The sequence below is a fragment of the Anabrus simplex genome, chromosome 11 (assembly GCF_040414725.1).
Source record: "Anabrus simplex isolate iqAnaSimp1 chromosome 11, ASM4041472v1, whole genome shotgun sequence".
NCBI lineage: Eukaryota > Metazoa > Arthropoda > Insecta > Orthoptera > Tettigoniidae > Anabrus > Anabrus simplex.
Genome location: NC_090275.1, coordinates 1677964 through 1703399, shown reverse-complemented (window position 1 = coordinate 1703399; position 25436 = coordinate 1677964). Strand labels below are relative to the sequence as shown.

Sequence of the window (25436 nt, the reverse complement as noted above, 5' to 3'; positions counted from 1 at the left end):
GATATTCACACTATGGATTACTTGTTTGTTATTTTTCGTGGGAGCATCTGTTTACTTTCATTCTGAAAAAAAATATAGTACCGTACCATATTTCTCCAAATCCAAGATGAACCCCACTTTTTCCTTCAAAAAATTTAAATCGGGCTCAAAAAGTGCTTTGTAAAATCATATGAATGCCTGTGTTGTACAGTATGGATTTTTAGACGCCGAACATTGGCTTTCGTTATTTTTTTTTCGGCTGTACAATTATTCTTTATTTCCATTGGTTTTTATGTATGTATGTATGTATGTATGTATGTTCAGTCAGTCAGTGATGCCGCTTGTGGGATCCTCAACAGCTCTGCCATCAGCTGTCATAGATGGCCTAGGCATCACTGAAGAGGCATACTAGGGAAATGAGGAGTGAGGCAGTTTCCCGTTGCTTTCCAGAGTTGCTATTATATATCAGTCTGCCAAGCCCACTGAAATGCATACACCAACCGACTCTATGAGCAACATTTTCACACCATTCGTAGCAGGGACTGGCTGCATAAGGATTGGCATTACTAGCATCACTCATACCTCAGTCACTTTCATATTGTCAAAGCCAAGGATGAGACTGAGACCGGTCAATGAAAGTAACAAAATTGCTCTAGCCTGTACCAGAAGACACTAGGTCCTGCCAGCAAAGGCATTCCTTGGGTTTAATGACCACTAACTTGAAATTGGTATCTCATAATACCTAAGAGAACTGTTGAAAATTTACCAGCAGTACCTATTACATGCATGTCTCGCTTGCCGGGTTCGGCCAACTTCAGCGGCAGGCGAATGTATAGTCCTAATCGCTGACGTTGAAGGTCAACGAACGAGTTTATTGCGCCACGCTATGGCCATTATGCCCTTTAGATTTTCGTGCACATGCCTTACAATTTCATCTTAGACTTCTTTAAAAAATCCTTGTTGCGGACCACTGAATTAATTTTTTGTACAGTAAGCATTTAACTATCTTTGTCTTCACGCTAACATAAAATATTGGCTTTAGTTAGGCCTATGTCGTATTTTCTTGTGGCTGCACAATTATTCTACATTTCCGAGTGTTAACTTAAAATTGGCATAGTATCGACTAGAACCCGTTGATAATTTGCCGGCAATACCGGTTCCACGTATCTTTACAATACAACTATCCATCACGAAAATGCTCCTGATGTCTATAAAACTTCATTTTACTAAGCGGCAGGTACAGTAGACGCATTACAACTCTGCCACTGAGTAGCCGTGGCCTTTCTGAGAATTCGAAGTCTCGCATGTTTTGATGACATTCTGCAGATTTGAGAAATGTTTTTATAGAGGCTAATAGAACGTCGCTCTCTCTTCACTATTTCCCGAGATCCAGTGACGTTACACACAGGCACTGTACAACCGGTTGTCACGGCTAGCGATGTATAATAAAGGGCGGTCGTTTATGTCAACGAGTTTTGTGTGTGCGCGTGCGCAGGTGAAAAGAAGCAGTGTGGTTACCGCGGTAGTTGCCAGTGGTATTCATTACTGTTAAGGCCGCGAATGCAAGACAACCCTTGATTTTTCGCATGAGATTCTGAGGAAAAAAACGTCGTCTTGGATTCGGAGAAATACGGTATCACTCCATAGGCTTCTGTGATAAACATTTCAATTTTTTTCTTTAAATGGCGTCAGCTAACCGTATATGTATCATGAAAACATATTTGAAACGCATGTAGAGAAATGATAACTTCCTCGCTAAACATTTAACTAGACACGAGAAAATATGAACTATCCTCCAAAATCAGTGATGTACCCTGCCATCTTAAGGTGCATCACATTCTTACTTAATTTCTGTATATAACATTAAAATTAAGCGATGGTGTTACTAATCGACTCCAATATCGCCTTTGAATGTCTACAAGAGAGCTCGTAAATGCACATAGTGAGAAAACTATACCGTACCGAAGATGATCGATCACATTTTGTGCCAAACGTTCCAGTTTTGTATTCAAACAGCGTCACCTATCCTAACTGTACTATATGTATGATGAAAACACGCTCAAGCGCCAGGAGAGAAATTATAATCTTCTCGCTATAAATTTACACTATAATAGCCTTTCTGTAATTTAACCAGACACGAGAAAATATAAACTAACCTCTGAAATCAATTTTGCACTCTGCCATATCTCGAGATGTACCCCATTCTTACTTAATTGCATTATTTTGCATTAAAATTAAGCGACGTTAACAACTGTTGTCAGGCACGTTATTTACGCATTTATTACGAAATATGTCTTCTTTCATTTCAAATTTTCATTACGGAACAGCAGTCGACGGGTATTACTAATCGAATACGACATCGCCTTCGAATCTGGAAGAGAGAACTAGCTAGTTGAAGTAGCGAGGGAACGATACCGAAGGTAATCGCTGGGATGCATAAATACCGGCAATGGAAAAAAATCTTGCACGTTTAATCACTCTTAATAATGGATGCGTCAGTGATAGGGCTCTCGCTGTAACCGAAGGATAATACACAGTTTAATATAGGAATTTTGAAGGGACAGCAAAAGGTTGTCGTTGTAACGGGGTTGTTATTATATACCGTACTCGCTATATCGGACTTCTACTGTACATTGATTCAGTTAAGACGTTACTACAAGTGTAAGAGTAGCCCAGTATTCACAAAATTTGGAATTCCTTATGATACAACTATGTACATGCAGATAATTACATAATTGTTTCACATTTCTTTGGTAATTTAGTTTCGTGTGATAAGAGTTCGAAGCACTCTTCGAGACAGACCCAAGTCACACTCCTGGCAGCAGTACACAGACGTCTTCTTTTCGCCATGTTTTGAACACACGATACCAGTGTCTCTTGAGGTTTGGATTTCTTACTCTTGGGTGCTAATTTCCTGATAAAATGTCTTTCCTGCAACCTTGGAACTGTATTATAGGATGCGTGCCGACCTTGAATATTTCGTTCCCCGCCCGAGCGAGCGTATTTTGTAAACAATCCTTCCACCAGCTGAATCCGATAAGATAACTGCTCAATGTTTGTCCCTGTGACTTGTCTGAATATTATTAGAGAATTTAGGAATCCAAATTCACTGTTGAAAACTTCCCTTTGGCCTGTATAATTATCAGTAGTCTCCCACATGAAAATTCCAAGTCCTGGTTCCTCCTCATCGTCACTCTCATCATTTACCACTGCTACATCATCTATTTCATTATCACTGCTGTTAATACTGTCACTACTACTTCTGACTAAACTTTCATCTGAACTGTACAATACTTCAAGCATGTTACTGTCAGTCAAATTGCGGCACACGGACTGCAGCGAGACCGAAAGCAGCAGAATGAAACTGAATGTGGGGAAAAACAAACCATCTCGATAGATATTTCAGATAAAAGGTTGAGACATCGTCTTTCAAACGAGATATGTGCCATGAACAACTGGTTCTTGTATCATATGACAGAAAGCAGCACTACACAGAGCACTCGTGGAGAGTTACGGAAATGTTACAAGCCGAGAAATAAAGACAAATATAATAAATAAACCGCACATGAGAGCAAAGAACATCACGCTAATAGACAAACTTCTCAGATCATCATTTATTGTATTCTGTGGGAAAGAATGAAGCAAACAGACTTAGCAGACTTACTTGACAAATACTTATCCTTGCAAAAACAACTACATTTTAACAATTTTCAATTCTTATTTACAACACTGATAAACCCAAAAATATCTTCTTGGAAAAAAAACAATTTGCATATCAATAACTACAAAACTCTTTGCGTTATAGCCGTAAATGTGAAATCATGTATGGGTCTATACCACTTGTATAGGGGTTAGACTTGTACGTGTCTGACCTTCCTAACACCAACGATCTGTCTCTATCCGTACAACACAAGAGACTGTAAAGGACAGAAGGCAGGTCTGTGCTGGAGACTGACTTCAACCCTGTGTGAACAAAACAGAGGTGTGCGGCTTTCTTGTTTTCATTTGAATAATAATTGATTGAACGTGAAACTGAACATCTGTGGGCAGAATTCGTCATCTTGGACTGAACACTGTCCTTCAAGCAACACCTTCTGAACTTAGCTCAAAAATTGAAGACTTAACAACTTTCTCCATAAATCATGTGGAACTACCTTAGGAGATCTTCACCAAACACCCTTCGATCTTCAGTCTTGTTCTTGGTTCACTTGTGCACTTGTTTGGATGAATAGTATCATACAAGGCTTGTTAAACACTATGTGGAAACATGATGGTTAACTAATCAAAACATAAAATAGAACCAAATGCAAGGGAACACTTACAGGCCTAATAATGACAACTAAGAAAGGATTGTGGAAGGTGCAGGAGCTCTATGAGGTCCATGGGAAGGTATGGCGTTAAGGGGGAGAAAAGGTTCACAAGAATCACCCTCTAGCACAACTGTATTAAAAATAACAAATGAAGAATTACAAGAAACAAATTTAAATGACAGAGCAGCTGATACTTAACACATTTGACAAACAGATACAATTACGAATCCATAAACTGAAATGAATGGATTGTTGATTTAAAAAAAGCGGTTGAAAGACTTGAAATTACAAACAAGAGGAATCTAGGGCAAACTTGCATGTTAAATTTAAAACTTTAAAAATTACATTAAGCAAGAAAATACCAAAACGTAAAAGAAATTATATTAAATCAAATGAAATCAGAAAACATTGAAATGCCAATAGAAATTGCACTTGCCAAGAAGGAGGAAGGGTTCCCGGAGGGGAAACCCTCGAACGCATCCGCACTCGAGGACGGTCAGATGGAATGGATGCGGCCTAATCGCATCCCGCACGCGAAGTGGCCTAAGGCCGGAAATTGCCGAATCACAGTCTACCAATAGGACTCTGTTCCACTAGATTCCCATTCTTTTCGCCAATTCAGTTGCATGACCATATATGGTCATTTCCTGGCCTACTGATGCAAGAGGAATTACGTCACCTGTTTCAATATCGGTAACCGCACGTGCGGTATAGGATGCTTCAACATTAAAGCACCTTGCAAAATTTTCCATCAGATTACAATTTTGACATACAGAATTTAAAAAAATAATTTTCAAATAATTGTTCAAGAAATTCTTCAAGTTAAAATGTTCCAAGTGTCTTTTCTTATGCCTGCTGACATTAATTTAAATGATCAATTACATAAAATTTACATTTAAAAAAATCACTTTGAAAATAATTCTCGCATCTTGCAATGTTCATTCTGTCCACCAGTAAAATGGTACACCTATTAAGAAACACTATAATCAATGATTTTTAAATAAAGGGTAAATACACAATGTTTAGTTCCAGTTCTCTGTCGCAACACTGATTACATACTCCTCCTCCCCAAAGTCGAGCTCAGCTCAACAAACAATTTTAAATTAAATTAACCCATTCACCTACCATTTAATTGAACTTATTTGTGCCTTGGTGTACCATTTATTTTCATGACTTTACATATTATCACCGACACTGTAAAAGCATGCTTTACAGCAACACTATTTATTTCATGAGTTGCGATGTATGAATGATACTCTGGAGTATCACTTACGTGCTCCCAGTTCCATTCTCTATCGTGTAAAATATGATTAGAAGCCGTTGGTGTGGCATCAGTTGTAGGCCTAAAATTCAGTGACATACTCGACGGCAAAACAGCACTTTGTTCACCTCTATCAGCGCTCATGTCACTGTCACACGAACTATTGCCACTAAATTCTTCGTTGCTTATTTCTATATCAATGTCACTCTCTTCTATAAATTCCCTTATAATCGCTTTGTCACTCAACTTGGAGGCAGCCATGATTTCGCTTACGATGAAGTTGCTAAGATACAGGTCATTCATTCCACAGAATAACTGCACAGGAGTGCTTATCGAATTCAAAAATGAAATAAAACAGTGCTTCAATCTGTCAAGAGGTTACCTTACTAATATCAAATCCTTTCACAAAAGAAACCGGCTAGGAGCGGGTCCAGAAATAAACACTATGCGCGGACGGAGAGATCCGTCTTTGTACGGGAATGGGTTAAAGGGAGGCCTTAATGGAGATTTGAAGATTTTATGAACGCCACAATTACACCATTACAAGATATTAGAATCATTCCGTATTGACGGTTTTCACTTTACCATGATGTATTGAATAGGAGGATACTCTCATTTTTTGCCATTGTAAAGTGAAAACAATTACACCACACCACAAATTTTTATCTTCGTTCTCTTCAGGAACGTCTATACAGATAAAAACAATCATAAGTAAAGCGTCGGTATCGCTGTCAAATGAAGCCGTTGGCCGCGGCCGATGGCAACGATCTCCATCCATATTGCAGTCCCACCTTTGCTCTCTTGCAACCTCAGCACAGCCCACCAGCTTAGTGAACTGTCCCATAATAGGCGAAGGTTGCTAGCGCTGCACTGCCTACTGCCGCCATCAGATATTAGTGGCCACTATGTACATTGCAGGCTCCAGACAGGGGCCATGGTATTGCGCTCACTGGAACATAAACAGACACAGCAGAAACTTTGAACTGAAGAAATAAGGCCACTGGCCTGAAGTTGAGTTTCAAAGGTGGGTTTTTATGTTTTTAGTAACAATAACAAGACCTCCCACAGTTCTGGGATATCCCAGCCCCATTGGCAAGTGCTAGGAAACTCTAAAAGACTACAGAAAATCTGCCAGAGTTTACCTTAGTACCAACAACATTACAAAATCCCTAACTATGCCCATTAATAAAAATCTAATCTTACCCCAAAATACATTATATTCCATATACCTAATATGGTACAAATGACCATCCGAATTACAATTAATATATTTAATTAAACTATGAGATCAAGGAGATTACCAGCCAGACTTTTACCCAAAATTTTGCTTATAACTAAATAAATCCCTTATAACTACTAAATTAAATTGCTGTGTGCATTCTTAATGGTCCTACGTTAAGAAAATAACAAAACAAGGAACATTTTTTTGATGTTGCAAGGGAACTCAAAACAGGGAAATAAGTACTTAATTACATTAGCTTACAACCATATTCAATGAATTGAGGTTAGTAAGTCACTATTCATTTACCATATCATGTACTCATAAAATTTTTGCATATATAAACTCGCATTGCGTATTACGTGTCACACCAGTCAAATTAAAGGACAATGAAGCCGGGAATACAAATTCGAAATCACATTGCCTTACCAACAGAAACTCCGAAATAAAAAAAAACGAAAGCAGTGCAAGAGTGCACATACAGAAATCCAACTCACTGATATAAACAAGTACAACCTTCATACCAGATAACAGCACGACACAAGACTAGCAAGCCGATCTGTCCTCCAATACACAACACCACCGAAGCACACACAAGACACAAGTGCGACGACCTCTAAATCAGCATAACCAACCATTGGTAAAAGGCACACACGACCTCAACACAGACTCCATCACACGACATCACAAAATCACAGTACACACGCGCACGCGCATGACCCGTGCGATGACACATCAAGTAGTACCCAGAAACCAAAAGGACAAAACATGACCTCAAGTACCCTTGAACTTATCACACGACAGTGAGACTCTACGGGCCAATATCGTACTCCCAGGAGAGGAATGGCCTCTCAGCACCTTAAGCCCTAACTCTCAGTACACATAAATTCCTTCCCAAGGCACCCAATCCAGACACATAATTATTTACAGAAGTGGTAGGACAGATACAACCTGGTTACCCAATTTGGAAAACTCACTCAGCCCACAAGATCCCTACTCTGGCAAATTGAGTAAATAAATTTAGAAGACACAAAACCTGAGATGCAAGAAATTTTAACATTGAGAAAATCAAATAAAACAAAACAGGCAGGAAAAATAATTTGACTGGCTTAGCTAGATTGTGACACCTTCAGAATTTCACTAGTGACGAATTTAAAGTGACAGAAATGAAAATCTTGATGACCTGCAGATCAACTACGAATTTAACCACCATAAAGACACCGAAATGAACATTTGCAGAAATATTCCTAGTATTCATACAATAACAAGGGACATTATTTTCCACCTAGTCACCTAATACCAAGAAAAAGATTACGAGGAATCTCATACCAGACGCACCAGATTTCAAACGTCACGAGCACAAGTGCAGATTCGCAACTCATCAAAATTACCAAAATGGCCTCAGTGAACATGCTGGTCTATGAATATGGTGAGCACGTTTCACCCTACAAGACTATCAGTCAATGTAGACCCTCCCTACCAAGTATAGTTTTTAAATTTTGCTGAATGCTTACAGTGGGATCTTTGTTAACTATCGAATAACTTGTATCATTAAAAAATTCTTCTGTTTTTTGAGTGTAAAACTGTTTGTCTAAGAGGACCATGGAACCTCCTTTATCTGCCTTTGTAACAATAATGTTATTGTCGCCTATTTTTGTTTTTAATTTCTGAATTTGTTTTTTATGATTGAAATCAAAATTAACATCCATCTCTTCAGCCAGTTTTGAATCTCAGTGGGGAGATATTTCTATCTCAGCTACTGTATTGATGACATCTGTTGTTTTATTTCGGCTAGGCCAGATATACTTTAGGCCCTTATTCAATATCCCAATCTCATCCTCAGAAAACTGAACGTTCGTCAAATTGACTACTGTGGATGTGTTATCGTGTGGGAGATCGTATCTTAGATTGTACTAATTGGGAGAGTTTTTTATCAAGTGTTGCTTGCTTCCTTTGTAATGCAATATTCAACTTATAGTGTACATGTAGTTGGAATGAATTCCATTCCAACGGAGACAACTTTTGGGCCAAAAATAAATTAACCTTATATAATTGTAGATTTGAGAGGGCTTTCTTTTTGTAGGCTGCTTTGATTTCGTTTCTTATCCAAATCTCGTTGACCTTGTTCTGAATTCTATTTGTATTGGTTATAGCTTTTCTCTGCGTGGCTCTTAGAAATTTTGGGACCAATTTTTGCTCTAGACATTGTTTTAAATGTGTTATATCTGTTGTTAAATTGCCTATTTTGACCTTAAGATTCAAATATCTGTTTAAACAATAATTTGCCTGGTTGTCCATCAAGTTACAAGTAACTAATCTCTTTTTGTCCCGTATTGAAGATACAATAAGTAAAATTCTTTCAAGAAAAAAATTCTGTGTCCACCTATTCAATACAATTATCTTTTGTAGTGATTAAATTCTACATGAATTATAAATACTATAATATACTGTAATATAATACTAATTTAAGGTCAAGTCTTAAATCTATTAAACATATACAGTGGTCTTATGCCAAACAAAAGTTGTGCTTTAGGTGATATTTACAATATCTATGTTAATTAAAAGCCAGAATTTCTGAACAAGGAAGCAACTAAATTATTTACTTGTGACTGTACTAGCTGTGTACAAATTGGGGAAGGTTGATCATCATGGTTTGAGACCAAGAGGAAATGCATTGTCCTCACTACTGTTCATCACTGTTATGGACAATATAACGAAGAACATCAAGGAAAAGTTACGTGAACTGAATGCAGTGGCCTTTGCTGATGATATCATGATTTGGGGTAAAACAGAAGAGAAAGTACCGATCAGACTCAACGTATGGAAATCCCTGTTCCAGGAATATAACCTCAACATCAGCGAGACCAAGACAGTGGTGATGGGCGTCCAGCAAGTGTAAAACTAGGAGACCACCAGCTAGAGTGTGTGGATAGTTTTCTTACCTTGGAGGTGTAATCTGCAGTGATAATTTGGTCAGAAGGAAAGGGATCAGAATTCTACCAACAAGTATGAACACTTTTATGGGATGACATGTTTCCAAAACCGGCCAAACTGAGATGTTAAACAGCTATGGTACTGAAGCGTGCAAGCATCACAGATAGATCCATCATCCAGAAGACCAAGATGGACAATGAGCAGGTGAGGAAAGAAGCTGGAATAAAGACCGAATCGGCACATCCAGACTACAGTACGGGCATGTGATGAGGCTGAAGCCTACAAGAACAGCCGAAGACAGGTGGAGGGGAAAAGACCTGGAGGAGGACCTAAAACCTGATGGATGGACATGATCAAGGTTGATCTAGTTACCAGAAGATGGACAAGATGACAAGTTGTATATGGATAGGAAGAGGCTCATTAACTGGACCTGTACAATGATAATAACAGCAAGAAATTGGGAATGCTATCAGACAATTCCCGAGGTGTCGATGAAATACCGCATTTACTCATGTATTAGACACCCCCCACCCCTGACTTTTCGAGACGAAGAAAATTAAAAAACAAATCTCGCATATAAGACCCTCCAGCGTAATTTGTCAGAGAAGAACGACGATTCCACTTTGAAGCGGCTACAAGTCTTATTGCAGCTCTGATGACATCGTACAAATTTGTGAATAGTTTCGTCCGTACGACCTATGCAATGAAAACGCGTCAAATCTGTGCGGTATATCTGTGTTTCGTAGTTAAGACGTTCGCCTCCGTAGCATAAGTCTACTGCAGCTCTGATGACGTCGCACAAATACGTGAATAGGCCGAGCTTCGTGTCCGAGCCGTGCATGTATCAGTCATGCTATATGTCTGTTTTTTATTAATAATGTCCGCCAGCATAATGGTTAGCACAATTAGTTGCTGTTCTCGGGAGTCTGACTTCGATTCCCGGTACTGTACTGCCAGAGATTTACGAATGGCAGGAAGGTTGATAATCAGATAAAAAATTAGATGTAGGGTTTTTCCAGCGTTTGCTCTATTAACCAGCGTTTCGTCTTAGGTCTGACACTAGACTCGTCAGAGTGGGATGTAAACTGTATATAGGATAATATCTTTTGTTTATTTCCACCTATTCAATACATTACAATAAGTTGGCATTTACTTTAAAACATTATTCAGATGAGACATGTTTCGCCTCTCACTGTGAGGCATCTTCAGTCATTATCAAAAACCTTATTATTTTACCAGGCATCTGGTTAAAGATATTAAAAAATGTGTTTGATGATTATAAGAGAGGTAAGATTTACGTTAGTTATAAACATGTTCATGAAGTAAATAAAAATCAAATATATTGATAAAAACATATGTAGTTCTTTGTTGAATAGGACTTGTTTGATTCTACTATAGTAAGAGAAGGTGGCTTGAAGCCGTAGTCGTTAATAGATGTCTAATAGATAGTGGAAGGCATAAAATATCAGTTCTATGAGAATATACATTACATTCAAATGATACTAAAAACTAGTGGATTCAGAGGTAGTACATATAAAATGTTCAATGAAATAACTATAGATCTAATAAAATGATAAACACATATGTAGTTCTTTGTTAATTAGGACGTCGTAAGATTGTACGGCTTAAAGCCGTAGTCATTAATAGATGTCTAATACATAGTTGAAGGCATATGAAATCAGTTCAATGAGAATATATAATACAAACAATTGATACATAAAAACTGGTAGATTCATGAGAGGTACATTTAAAAATGAAGGCGTCATGTGACTATAAAAGACAGTTGATGGCTTAAAGCCGTAGTCAAAGTTTGAAATGTAGGTCAAATAACTGCTAAATATATGGTAAAGAGATATAAGTCAAAATATACAGCTTAGTATAAAAAATATGAAGGAAAAACATTCCAATTGCTTGACAAAAGTTACTTGACGTTGGCATGCGTATGTCCGTGATATTTATTGGTCAAGATATTTTTCCACCAATAGAGCATATCAAAAATCTGATCAGACAAAAGGATTTATGACTCAAATTTTAATGTATTCAACACAATAAATCAATTAACAATTATTTTTAAAAAACAAAGAACTTGGGAATTTTAGCCAAATCTCATTACTGTGAGGATATTAGTGTTTTGGACGTCAATGTTATTAGAATCAATGTCTATCCCAATTTTAACACTGTCATTTTAAATGGTTAAACTGTCTATTGTGTTTACAATGCCTATGTTCACGTATTTTACCACTTAGTTTTTAGAATCGTAATTAAGTACAAATTAGTTATAATCAAATCAACAATGACAGGTCTTATACTTGAGACAAGTTACAAAGGCTGAGGATGCTTGGAAACCAAGCAAAACATGTCCCTTTTAATGTAATGTTGTTGTAAAATGAATTTCTATCAGCACAAAATCAATTGTATTGAATAGGTGGAATAGGAAAGAAAAAAAAGTATGCAAATTATAGCAAAATTCAATACAGGTCTAAACATGAGAATGGTTACATGTAAAGTAAAATGCCAGGATGCCGATTCGATCATTAGATGGCTCTGACATAGCTTCATTTTTGCTAGTTTACTCGTCAATCGTGAGTGTATGATCTGTGAGCACTTGACGTCTATGATCCAATATGGCAGCCTCCTTGTTTCTTTATGTCCGCATGTTGTGATTTGTTTTTAATAATTTTAAGTTCTAATTGACACATTTGAGTTATTTATTTTAATATATTAATTTTATTATTATTTCTACTGTAGTTACTTAGCAATTTATTTAGGTCGTAGTAAAGTTACAAATAGTTCATTTATCACAAGGCATGTCATCACGTAGGCCTATTTCGGGAGAAGAAATTGAGGAACTGTTGGGTTGCTTTGAAGATGTAAGCTACTCTAATTATAGCAAAAGTGATGATTATGATGTTTTTCGGTCTTCAGATAGCGCACCAGAGAATCGTGGAGCCGTGCCATTGGCTAATGGGCTTACAACATTTCGTGCAATGTGAGAGTTATAGTGACAGTGCTAATGAAAATGACAGTGACAGTGAATTAGTTGATTGTTGGACTGAAAGCATATTCCCTGAAAGTAACGTTGTCCATCCCCACCATTTTTATCAAATCCCAGGGCCAATACATATAGGCCTACCTCAACCTGATGCTCCAGCCATAGAATATTTCAATCTGTCCTTTATACACTTTCATTCCTGACACTATTAGTTGATTTTGTATGTTGTTCTGATCTTCTGAACTGTTCTGTAGTAACAAATACTGCTACTAGACATAGTTCTCTAATGATTACTGTTACTCTCCCAAAATTCATAAAATATCCAATCGTTGACAGGTTACATTGTTCGTATCTTTCTCTCCACACGTTCAATGTTTTTGGAAATTAGTTTACAAATTGGAAAGTAGATCTACATTAACAATATAAATTGGTATATATGATCCCAGATAAGAGTTAAGATTAAATATCTTCACCTACTCACTTTGGATTTAGTGTAAAATGTGCTAATTAATTTCAAATTGTTTTTCCTTTTTTTAAATAAAAAATAATATTTTTGTGCACAATATTCCACAAAATTTTTGTTTTTTGAAATGCAAGTCATATTTTTATATTCCTTGGAGTATATCAAGCTCACATACCAAATTTTACCTCCACATACTTTAAAATGAGACATAGATAAAAAAATTTATACGTTGATGCAGAATCCATTGAATCATGTTTGGGATTCTATGCAGAAGATGGGGTCGGCATTCAAAGGGTTAACTATTGAGGCCCGGTTTCTTCAACAAACACTGCTGTTAAGTAGCCTCATCAAGAACTGTTAATACTTGTGTTAAATTAATGTGACATCAGCCCTGTTGGTAAACAGCTTAACAGCTGTTAAAATTTTAAAATCGGATGTAAGTTTGAAGTTTTACTGCTCTTTGAAAACTATGTACAAACTGAGAAGGCATAGGACGACCCATACTAAGTAAAAACTACTTTCCAGAGTTGCCGGAAAACATATTCTGCAAAGATACGTAAGCAAGGTAGTAGTAGGAATTGAAAATAGCCTATGTTAGAGTTTGACACTAATCAGTTTGTCCAGTGCAGCAGTTCCTTATAGTTCTTATGCTTGAGACTCTTTTCATGGAATTGTAGGCGACTATGTTCATGAGTGTGTAGAATAATTGTGCAAAGAGTTTCTGCTGCCATTGTAGGAATGGCAAGGTATTAAATTATTTACCCCTCAGTAAAATAGTGCCCGAAGACATATCAATTATCACATTTTGTGTTAGATTGCACCTGTATTGCATGTTGTGGTATAACCGTCCATTCGTTTATTTTTCAAGCACATTCACATACTTTAAAATTAAATCTATAATAACGCTTGTCTCATTAATTATAACAACGCTTTTACTGCACATGTTTCCATAACCTATATATAGTATTGTTAAATACAGTTCCAACATACCAGTGTGAACCCTCTGTGTCAAGAAACACTGCCAAGCGCGGTCAGAAATTTCATGTGTCTCTAATAATTGTTTAGTAAGAGATGTTGGAAGTGTGTTCATGAAACAGGGGACTTTTAACCGAAGTGTTAAATTAATAACAATTGTTAGTTAACATTTGCTAAGTAAAATTTATCGCAGAGTTGATGTAATCGGGCCTTAATGTGGGGCTGCTTTCAATTGCCTCAGCAGAGGGGATTGAGAATAATGAGCGACAGGTATTTGAAAGGATAACAAGATACATGTGAAATAAGTTTTTCCAAAGTTTCCAGTTAGCTGCAGAAAACACTGTTACCTCAGTAATATGCACTATGTGCCGGTCTTTCCATCTTTCATCCCTATTAGAGTTAATTGCTTTTAAACTAGGCACTTGTATATAGTTGATTCCAGAATTTTTTTAAAACATTTCTGAGACCTCTTTCTTACTTAGGACTTTTCATATCTATTCTTAAAGCTTTCTTCTTTTGAAATGTCTCGACTACGTTTTAGTTTCTTTTAAACAGTTGTAGAAATAGTTCATGAACATCAGTTTTTTCCAGTGTCATTATTGCACCAGTTGCACCCTCGCTGGCTTCAAAGTTAAAATCATGGATTTGAAGAGTCCTTTACAGTTGATGGCAGAGTGGTGATTTGTCAAGCGTGCAACAAACTTATTGAATGTTCCAAGAAATCCCAGCTTGACTAACATGCACGAATTGCTCTGCACAGAAAAACAAACAACAATAATAATTAATAATGCCATATTTCTCCGAATCTGATGTGTTTACCTCAGAATCTCATGTAAAAAGGCAAGGGTCGTTTTGCATTCGTGACGTAACTGTAATGAACACCATTTGCAGCTACCACGGTAACCACGCTGTGCAAAACTTGCCGACTATCAATGTCCGCGTCTTTATTACACGTCACGAACGACGGCAACTGGTTGTAGAGTACCTCTGTGCAACGTCACTGGATCTCGGGATATAATAAAGAGAGAATGACGTTCTATTAGCCTTTACAAAAACATTTCTCAGTACCGCAGAATCGCATCAAAACATGCGAGTCTTAGAATTCTTAGGAAGGCCACGGCTATTCTGTGGCAGAGTTATAACGCATCTACTGTACCTGACGCTTAGTCAAATTAAGTTTTATAGATAGGAGTATTTTCGTGATGCATACGTGGAACAGGTATTGCTGGCAAATTGTCAATGGGTTCTCGTCAATATTATGATGCCAATTTTAAGTTAATGGTTATTAAACGCGCAGAAATGAAGAAGAATTTTGCAGTCGCACAAAAATATAGCATAGGCCTAAGTAAAGCCAATATTTGGTGTTAGCGTGACAAAAATGGGTGCTGTACAAGAAAGGCATTCGTATGATTTTACAAAGCACTTTAAGCCTGATTTAATTTTCTTGAAGGAAAAAGTTGGTGGGGGGTCGTCCTCTTTGATTTGGAGAAACACGGTAATTTTTGGTTAACTTTTGTGAAGTAAAATTTAACAGTAGAGTTGAAGAAACCAGGCCTGACTATTGCTATTAAAAGAACTGTATATTCGGAAAAACACATTTAGAGTTTTCACCAGTTTTTACAACGTGGAGTGGCGATAAGACCCGTAGGTAGAGTAAGAAGTCAGCTCTGTAACATGTATTTTCCTTGCAGACTACAACTGTTCGAAGGAAAGGGACTACAAGTTCTGGTCTCCTAGCAGCTCTGCAGGACCGCACATCTCATGCATCATGGGGCGCAGGGAGACGTACGAACGGCGGGTGGCTCATTCTAATTGTTTCAACGGACGCAACTACGACCGCCCAATAAGGATAGAGAAATGTGAATGTTTTGCTGAAGACTTTGAATGGTAATTTTTTTCTGTGTTTGTTGCATGTTGTTATCACTTATAATCTTTTCTTTCTGAGGTGCTCGTGACCAGCGATCAGTGTGTGCAATCCAATCCAATCTATAAGAACCTCATATTTTATGTGATGAACACATGACCTTTAGGCCTGTGTTGAACACACTACTTTCGGACCTGTTCATAATGCCACTGTGTAATAAATGCATTTCATTCCTCTTTAAAAATTGTCTAAACTCTTAAATAAGGAACATAAAACAGTGAGAAATATCCTAAGATCAAGGACAATAATCCAAAGCTTCTTGCAGAAATATATAAAAACATTTCCAAAATTGCAGACGCAATGCGCATGAGAAGAATCCAATTCATAGGGCACTCAGACTAACTCACAAAATGCACATATTTTTAAAGAACTAGGCTACCCAGCCAGCTAGGTGTCAACAGACTGAAACAACTAGGTTTACCAAATCTACACGACCAAAATTAAATCGGAAAGATCACTCCCATGTGGGATTTTGAAGAAGAGAGGAAAACGTACACAGACAATGCAACAAAAACACAGCCATTCGTACAGTAAAACCTGCCTTAATGGACACCTCTCATTGGCGGGCGATTTTGTAGGTTCGTAATTAAATACTGTGTTGTGTACGAGTAATTTACCCCTCTTGTACGGACACCCTTTATTACAGACACCATAGCCACGGGGAACTTCAAATAAACCTCTTCTAGTATCTAGGTGTTAATATAAGGAAAGATCTTCATTGGGGTAATCACATAAATGGGATTGTAAATAAAGGGTACCGATCTCTGCACATGGTTATGAGGGTGTTTAGGGGTTGTAGTAAGGAGTAAAGGAGAGTGCATATAAGTCTCTGGTAAGACCCCAACTAGGGTATGGTTCCAGTGTATGGGACCCTCACCAGGATTACCTGATTCAAGAACTGGAAAAAATCCAAAGAAAAGCAGCTCGATTTGTTCTGAAGTGATTTCCGACAAAAGAGTAGCGTTACAAAAATGTTGCAATGTTGGGGTTGGGAAGAACTGAGAGAAAGAAGAGCTGCTCGACTAAGTGGTATGTTCCTAGCTGTCAGCGGAGAGATGGCGTGGAATGACATTAGTGGACGAATAAGTTTGAATGGCGTTTATAAAAGTAGGAAAGATCACAATATGAAGATAAAGTTGGAATTCAAGAGGACAAACTGGGGCAAATATTCATTTATAGGAAGAGGAGTTAGGGATTGGAATAACTTACCAAGGGAAATGTTCAATAAATTTCCAATTTCTTTGAAATCATTTAGGAAAAGGCTAGGAAAGCAACAGATAGGGAATCTGCCACCTGGGCGACTGCCCTAAATGCAGATCAGTATTGATTGATTGATTGATTGGTTGATTGATTGATCACTTTCTTTTAAAACAAATACTGTATTTGTGTCCTGTACAGTATGTATTCATTTACTTTTTGCACAGACGGTACTCCCGAGAATCACAGACACTGTAACTTTTGGTCCAGGCTGTACACATTCTTGGAGGGGAACACTAAGCTACGCTATCACTTCCAGAAGTTGTGTGATCTGACATGATCGACAGCACCTTCACTGTCAGGATACTTTTCATTGACTCGTGTGTTCAGTTTTACGTTAGTAAGTAAGGTGTAAATTTGACCCAGGATTTAACTGCTCACAGTGAAAATATAATTGCTAAACTGAAATGGACAAAACAAACTAACATTAAGGATTTTTTCAACTACTGATGTTTTACTGTACTGTGCTAGAAATTGCTACATCTACATATTGATTTAAAGTTTCAAAAACTCGTATGTTCTTGATAATTTTAACATGGTGAACGGTAATAGTGTACAGTGTGCTCAACAGAGGTTTCCATAGAAGTGTTTTTGTCTCTGTACGTCGCAGATGCAGCAGCCCATGTGAGTACAGCGCAGTATATTGTACAATACTGTATACAATTAAAGGTACATTTGCGAGAATTGTTAACACATACAATACTTACGTTTAATGGTACCGGTTTCATAACCTTCACCACTTCATAACAGAAGACAGAGAGGTTTTACTGTATCAGTCAGGTTTCTATACAAGGCCTTTGCGGCTGTACAGCACCATGTTGCTCTCCTCAATTGCAAATGTTGTACGTGTCCACATTACATGATCCTCGTATAGGTCCATCGCAGTATTCTCGTAAATTTGCCGATCATGCTTCTTCTCGGAGCCGGCAGTTCTAACAAGTGTCTTGTATATGTTGCCTCTGAGCTTTATAGGCAGCTTGTCACTCCAATTGTGAAGTCGCACTGATTCCTGTGGATGTTTATAATTTTCTCGATGTAATTCGCAATGACATGTTCCCAAATTTTAGTGTGTATGTGTGGCGAGTTTAATGCTGCTATAGCTCCCACATTTTCTAACATCTCCCTTCTCCTTGAAGATAGGCAAAAGGTAGCTTTGACGGAATTGCTCAGGCAATGGCCGCGCCAGTGAGGATCTTATTAAACTTTGTAGTAAGCCAATCAATTCCTTCAGTATCCAGAATCTTCTACAGCTCAGATGGAATGTCAACAGGTCCTACTGATTTGTCAACAGCTGTTAGAACTTCGGCCAGGGTGAACATAGGCTCTGCACAGGACATTGATGAGTCGCTTTGTCCCTGGGGAATTGTTCATTTAGCAGCTCGGCGCCCGCCCCCATAGCGTAACGCTTAGTGTTATTAGCTGCTGTCCTCGGGGGCCCGGGTTCAATTTCCGGTACTGCCAGAAATTTAAAAATGACAGGAGGGCTGGTATGTGGTTGAAATGGTACATGCAGCTCACCACCAATGGGGGTGTGCCTGAAAAGAGCTGCACCACCTTGGGATGAGGACATGAATTCACTTTTTAGCAGCTCGGCGTCCTTTGTAAGAATGTTGCCTGTCTTGTCGTGGCAGGGATATTTCTGGAACACTGGGCAGCAATCTGGCTCACACCTTCTGGAGTATCTGGGCCTTATAGAATGCTTGAACAGCCTCTTTTTTTAGCTTTGGCCACAGTCATAGCTCCTTTGTATCTCGACTTGAGCTGCTGTTCCTGGATTGCCACCACTCACTGAAAGCAACTTTCTTCTCCTTTAGTGTCTCCTGGACTTTTTCTTTCCACCACCACGTATCCTTGTTGATCTTCAGTCTCCCTTTTGTCTAGCTGTCATTATACAGTGACTTTGGCCGTCTGCACCGGTACCATCTTCTGTATGCTGCATAATGTAGGCGTCGATGTCATCAGTAAAAGGCTGAGATGTTTCAGTCTCTTGTAGCTTGAATACTTAATTGTGGTACGGAGTGAAAGGACGTCTTAGCTTATCTTGCCAATAAGAAGCCTATGCTGCGATGTGAGAGGTTCTTCTGGTATGTCGTTACACTCAACGAATTATTTCAGCGGGTCATAGCTACAAAGGGCATAATCAATCTGTCTGAAAACAGTTTTGTCATGAGTTTGAGTCTTGTATGTGATAAGGTGTTTGTCCCTCTTCTGGAAACGAGTATTGCAGGGTGTCCACCCGTATGGAAAACCTGGGAAACAGGGAAATGTCAGGGAATTCGATAATTAACGGGAAAACCTGGAAATGTCAGGGAATTCAGGAAAAATCTGGAAATTCATTCTTCTGCCAGATAAAATTGACATACCGTATTTATCCATGTAATACAAACACATTTTTCAGTTTTTATAACATTAATCTGGGGCATGTCTTTTATGCCAGGAATACATTTTAATGAAAGGTTAGTGTGATCTCGAATGTGGAGTAATCAATAATATCAATAGCTATATGATTGATCAATCGAATTTTCAATGTTTTGATCTGCTTACTATTGAATATTCTGTGTTGTTGGGGAATGGTGAGCTTGATGAATTAGACCTATATTGCGTTCTCAGTTTTCTCCAGTAATGTTTCCAGACTCAGAAACAGCTTCGAAAGTTCAACTGCACAGAACAAAAGTTGCATATACAATTACTCATGGTTTGGCTCTCTATTTCCATAAACAAGTTCTTGAGATGGGTAGTAAGTGCACACATTTCACCGTTGGGTTTGATGAGTCACTGAATAAAGTTTCTCAGATAGGCCAAATGGATCTTGTAGTTCATTGTTTCAATCCTGATACTAATGAAGTATGCACTTCTTATTTTGTTCTTCCAATAGTAAATTTGAAAACAGAAAAGTTGGCTTCATTTCTCAAAATGATACTAATATTGTTTCATGGAAATGCTTCACTTGAATGTGGTTTTCCTGTTAATAAAGAAATTATAGTAGAGAACATGCTACAAGTATCCCTTATAGCACAAAGAATAATATATGATTCTATCCCAAACCCTGGTGGAATTGAAAAGGTCTCTATTAATAACATGCTCCATGCTGCAAGGAGTGCTCATGCTTTGTACATTCAAAATCTAAAGGAGAAACGTGAAATCTTGGAAGTAGAAGATTCTTTGCAAAAAATAAGTGAATGGCCGCTTTGTTGCTGAAAGAATTAGAAGAAAAGAAGTGGAGGGTGATGGCAGAAGCTCGAGTCGTTGGTGGCTACAAAGAAGTTTCTTCGCTGAAGCAGTAATGGTAATACATGTAAAAAAAAAAACTTAAAGTGAATTTAATCAGACTAAATTAAACTTCCAAGTTTTAATATGCACATTAATTGCTCATTTATTTTTTTGGATGTTAAGTTTTAAAAATGTATTTTAATATTACTGACACTTCCTTTATAATTATGTTTTTTGTCATCATGTGTCAGGGAAAAAACTAGTGTTTATGTCTGGAAAACAGGGAAATGTCAGGGAATTTTAAAATCTCGATCTGGTGGACACCCTGTATTGCCAGATTATATGCCGTACACTTGGCAGCAGCTCCCAGACTTCCTGCTTGGAGGTCTTATTGCTACCAGCTTGAGGTGCATGAGCAGATTATGTTCAGGCAGACATCATCATCCATCGCAAGTTTTATTACGATCAGGCGATCGCTTATCCTGTTGACTGATATCAGTTTGGTTGTTAGGTGTTGGGCAAGGATTACGCTGACTCATTTTGCAAGTTATTCAGACCATTATACTGGAGCTTGTATCCACAACCAATATTTCTAGATTTACTTCCTCTCCATTTTGTCTCTTGCAGAGCTCAGATGTCCAGTGTGCATCTCTCCACAGCATCAGCCAGGTCAGAAGTATTGCCAGTAAGTGTGCCAACATTCCACTTCTCATTTTTGGTAATTCTCTCACCATTGGGGGCCAGATTGACCTCGCCGAGACCTAGACACTGCCGTTGACTCTTCTGTTGAGTTCATCTGTCACCTATCCTGCTGATATTGGCAGTCAGCAGAGTTTCTGTAAACCTCTTCTTCGATCATTTCAAAGGAGCCCTCCTGGAAGCATCCATAACCCTGGTAATGGGTCCTCCATATTTATGACCCCTGGAGAGAGGGTGTGCCAGCATTTTTGAGCCCCCAAGAGCTAGGCTATCTGTTGGTTCGCGGGTTGTATTGGATATTTCAACCAGCCCTACCGAATGTAGGGTCCCCTTATCCACCACCTGGGGATGCAGGTTACAGGTTCCCACTCTGCATATGAAGGAAATTGGACTAAAAGAAAGGCTAGAAAATGTTCTTTCGGTGTGGTCCTAAGTTACCCATCTGCGAATAAGATTAAGAAGTACTTTTAACCTTGGATGTATTGCAGTATGGAAGAAAACTAATAATGGAGATCAGCTGCTGCAGACTGTTGTACTAACCACGTAGTGGTGAACACTTTCCACTTGGTATAGCAATTATTTTGGATAAATCAGGCTAAAATTTAAGTTTTTGAATAACAGTGTGTCAAAAGCTCTAATCACTACTGATTCCTTTAAAATGCACAAGATACCCTCGACTACAAACAACCCAGTATTGTTAGAACTCTTGCAGTAGTAATATTCCACTGGATGGAATTCAAAATTGTAACCTCTACAACAGTGGTTACACAAAACAAGGCACAAACACAGTAAAGGGGGAAGTTAAGAGCAACTACACGATATTAGAAAACACTACACACTCAGAAAAACTTTAGCTGGTATTACGCGGATCTCCAACAACAACATATACGTAAATATCAGGACGGCCAACTAGTGGACAACAAACCGGGAAGGTGGAAAGGCTGAGAACCTACCAAAGGCATGGACATGGCTCAGATTGCGGATTCCGAAATAAATCGCCGTGATCCTTGGATTAGAAAGATATTATTTACAAAATAATTTTACAAATACATTCCAAATACAATTCCGACTTAAGAACTATAAGTTCAGTGATATACATAACTTAGAGGTTCTTTGATAATAGCTTCGTAGCAGTGTAAATTCAAATTTCAAATCAACTATACATCTAGTTACCAATGCAGTTGTACAATGCAATTTACAGTGAAGTGAACAGGTTCTCCAAAATCTAGCGTACTCCAAGTGATACAGAACTACCAGAGGCAAAACCCAAGTTAAATATATTAAATTACAATGTACATATTTTGTAAAATAAGAAAAGGGAATGCCTCGAAAACAAACAGGCAAGCCCAGCTGAAAAGCTAGGGCGTCCTAAATAATTAATTTGGTGAATCTAGGTTAGGCTAGGGCAGACTCCTATACGAAATTGCAAACGAACATTACGGAAATTTTAACAGGAACAGAAAGTAAGAGTGCTTATCCAAAGGTGTGCCATCCCGGAAACCAGGCGGCTTCATCCCGATAGGCTGCTCACAGACAGATAGACCAAGACCGACAGAATTCAGAATACCGAATTATTATGAACACTGCCTCTCTCTCTATATATAGGTAACTTCGGCCTTGGAGCAACCAATCAGCGTGCACGAGTTCCCTATCGCCACCCAGACTCACCAATCACAACCCTACTTTCAGTCGCGAACTTTGACAAACATTCTAGAATACGCCTGATCGCGAACGTCGTATTTCCAGAACAGTCAGAAAGGTTTTCTAGAATACATTACCTACAAAACAACACACCCTGTTCAACAATTCATGTAACTTTATGGATCCTTCCAGGAAATATAGAACAAAATTCTACTATGTACAAATGCATATGTCACAAATCTTACACAGTACAGGTTAGGTCATTACATTATACTAATACTTTACACATACCAGTACAGGCTAGGTCACAATAAATGAAACATCATATCGTACTTTACAAATAAAGTCTTAAAAAGAAAAACACACTTTCCACTTGCACTACATAGTTCACTTGTGACAAAAATTGTAACCCCCCCTTTTAACAGAAGAGAGCACTTAGTACAAGGTACATATAAAACAAGCAATAATTTTATAATCCAAAATAACAAACCTGAAAGAAAAACGTCAGCCGATGATACACTCGGAAAAACATTCTTAATTTTGACAACACGTGGCTTCGCAGGATAACCAACATGACAACTAGAGAAAGTAAGTATGGGAAGCAGGCCAGGAAACCCTACCGAGGACGAGATCTTACGTGACGTTGTAGGGAAAGAAACGTGAGAACATTAACCCTTTGTCTAATTTACTCAACATATAGAATTGAACTAAGGTATAAAGTGCACAAGGTAAAAGGATAACATCATCAATAAAAAAAAATTAATCGAACCACGAGGTTCCTATCAGTGTTTCTTCAGAAAAGTGAATATTTACACAGAATTACAATTACAATTGCCTTTAAATAAGTGAGCATAAATTTGATGTTGAAACTTACCATGAAAAATTAAAGGGGAAAATAACATAATTACAAACATCATACAAGTCAAGTAGAAACATGTTACAAGAAAAGGAAACAACGGAAGTTAAATTTAGTGCAGAGGCCTATAGAGGGGTAGTCCTCTCCTAATACACATCAATGAGGGACGCATAACTCAACAGGTGTCCACTAAATTGACTGAATTACTGGAGGCAACTCGGAAGAAAAAAATTAAAGTTTACAAATTCACAAAAGGTTAATAAAAGGAATTGCCTCCAAAACAAAGGATATGCCTAACTGACGAACTACGGCATTACAAAATAAAAAACGTGAAAACCAGGGTCTAAGGTTAACTCCGAACAAATGAATTTACATTTTAATTTAACACTTGAGAAAAGAAAACATGCTTGCCCCGGGATGGCTGGAGCCGGTGAGCGGACCACCTTACAAGGTGCGTCCGATCGTTAAGACGTACGAAAACCAAAGACGCTGAACAGAGCCTTGCTCCTGCTAAGGAGCCAAAAGGCCGGAAATTGAGAAATACTCAAACAGCCAATAAGGGAAGCTACCTGTGTTTCGACCCGAAGTTTTACCAATACAAATTAGCGTTACTTTCACCAGTAGAATTACAGCACCATATATGGTAATGTAGGAAATTCATTCTAGGGGTTTCGATTGCGAAACTCAGCAATTTCGTGTTCGAAGCCTCCATGTGGCACTACAGGGTGATACAAAAAATGGGTTACAACAAACATATTACTGGAGATCTCCAATATCAATGTCTTTTCTTTTAACACTCAATAATTAAGTAAACAATTGTGTCTTCTGTGAGTCCTGAAAATTCTTTAAAATCACACAATTTCACCAGAAATAAAACAACAAAATTTTACATCATTTTTACAACAACAACAACAAAAATTTTAATCGAATTCTTCAAAAATGTCAGTTCCATAGTTTCTTTTGGCAAGTCAAAAATGATTCCACCGACTATCAACTCACCACCGGTGACAAAAATATTCAACTTACGCAGCACGTTCATAATATTTTTGTTTTCTTCAATAATTACTGCTGAACTTTATTCCTATGGTATGGTAGCCTGCATGTCATCTGTATTTTGTTGCACTGTGATGCTAGTTATTGATCTCTTGATCGATTGTGTACTCACTTGCAGGAAGACCGTTCACATATATAGGTCACTTTTTCCGTTGCAAATTCTCCCTTCGATAAAAGATGCTCCCTAGAAGTGTGAATGCTTTGTCAACTTGAGGACTTCAGTATTGATCTCGGATTCTGGCACATCAAAAAGACTGTGCACTTTTCTCTGCTGCATTCAGCTTCTCCTTTTGGTTGTGCCGATATATGAAGTAGTTGGATTGTACATTACAATCCCTGGATGCTGACTTCACACTTAATTTTTCTGCGGCAGACACGGCTTTTAAATTGAAAACTGCAGTGAAACTACATTTCTTGTTTTTGTGTTATTTAACTCCATAATTTACCAAAAAAGCCTCACTTAGCAGCAGGCTACTATAGCACAATACACAGGTCACTATGGAAAGGAAGTTACGGCATTATTGTCATTGATTAATTAACATTTCTTGTTTTTGTGTTTTTTAACTCCATAATTTACTAAAAAGATTCACTTAGCAGCAGGCTGTACAGAGGTCACTATGGAGAGGAAGTTACCGCGTTGTTGTCCTCAATTAATTAAAAGTT

The 25436-nt window shown here is 38.0% G+C and overlaps 1 protein-coding gene across 3 annotated transcripts in view; it reads left to right on the top strand.

The window, feature by feature from the left end:
• Positions 1 to 25436, top strand: part of LOC136883521 (sortilin-related receptor) — a 698235-nt gene that overhangs the window by 202634 nt on the left and 470165 nt on the right. For all 3 annotated transcript variants that reach the window (XM_067155885.2, XM_067155884.2, XM_068229722.1), the window contains exon 9: positions 15825 to 16020. In XM_067155885.2, the coding sequence (XP_067011986.2) occupies positions 15825 to 16020 (196 nt within the window). The remainder of the gene's footprint in view (positions 1 to 15824; positions 16021 to 25436) is intronic.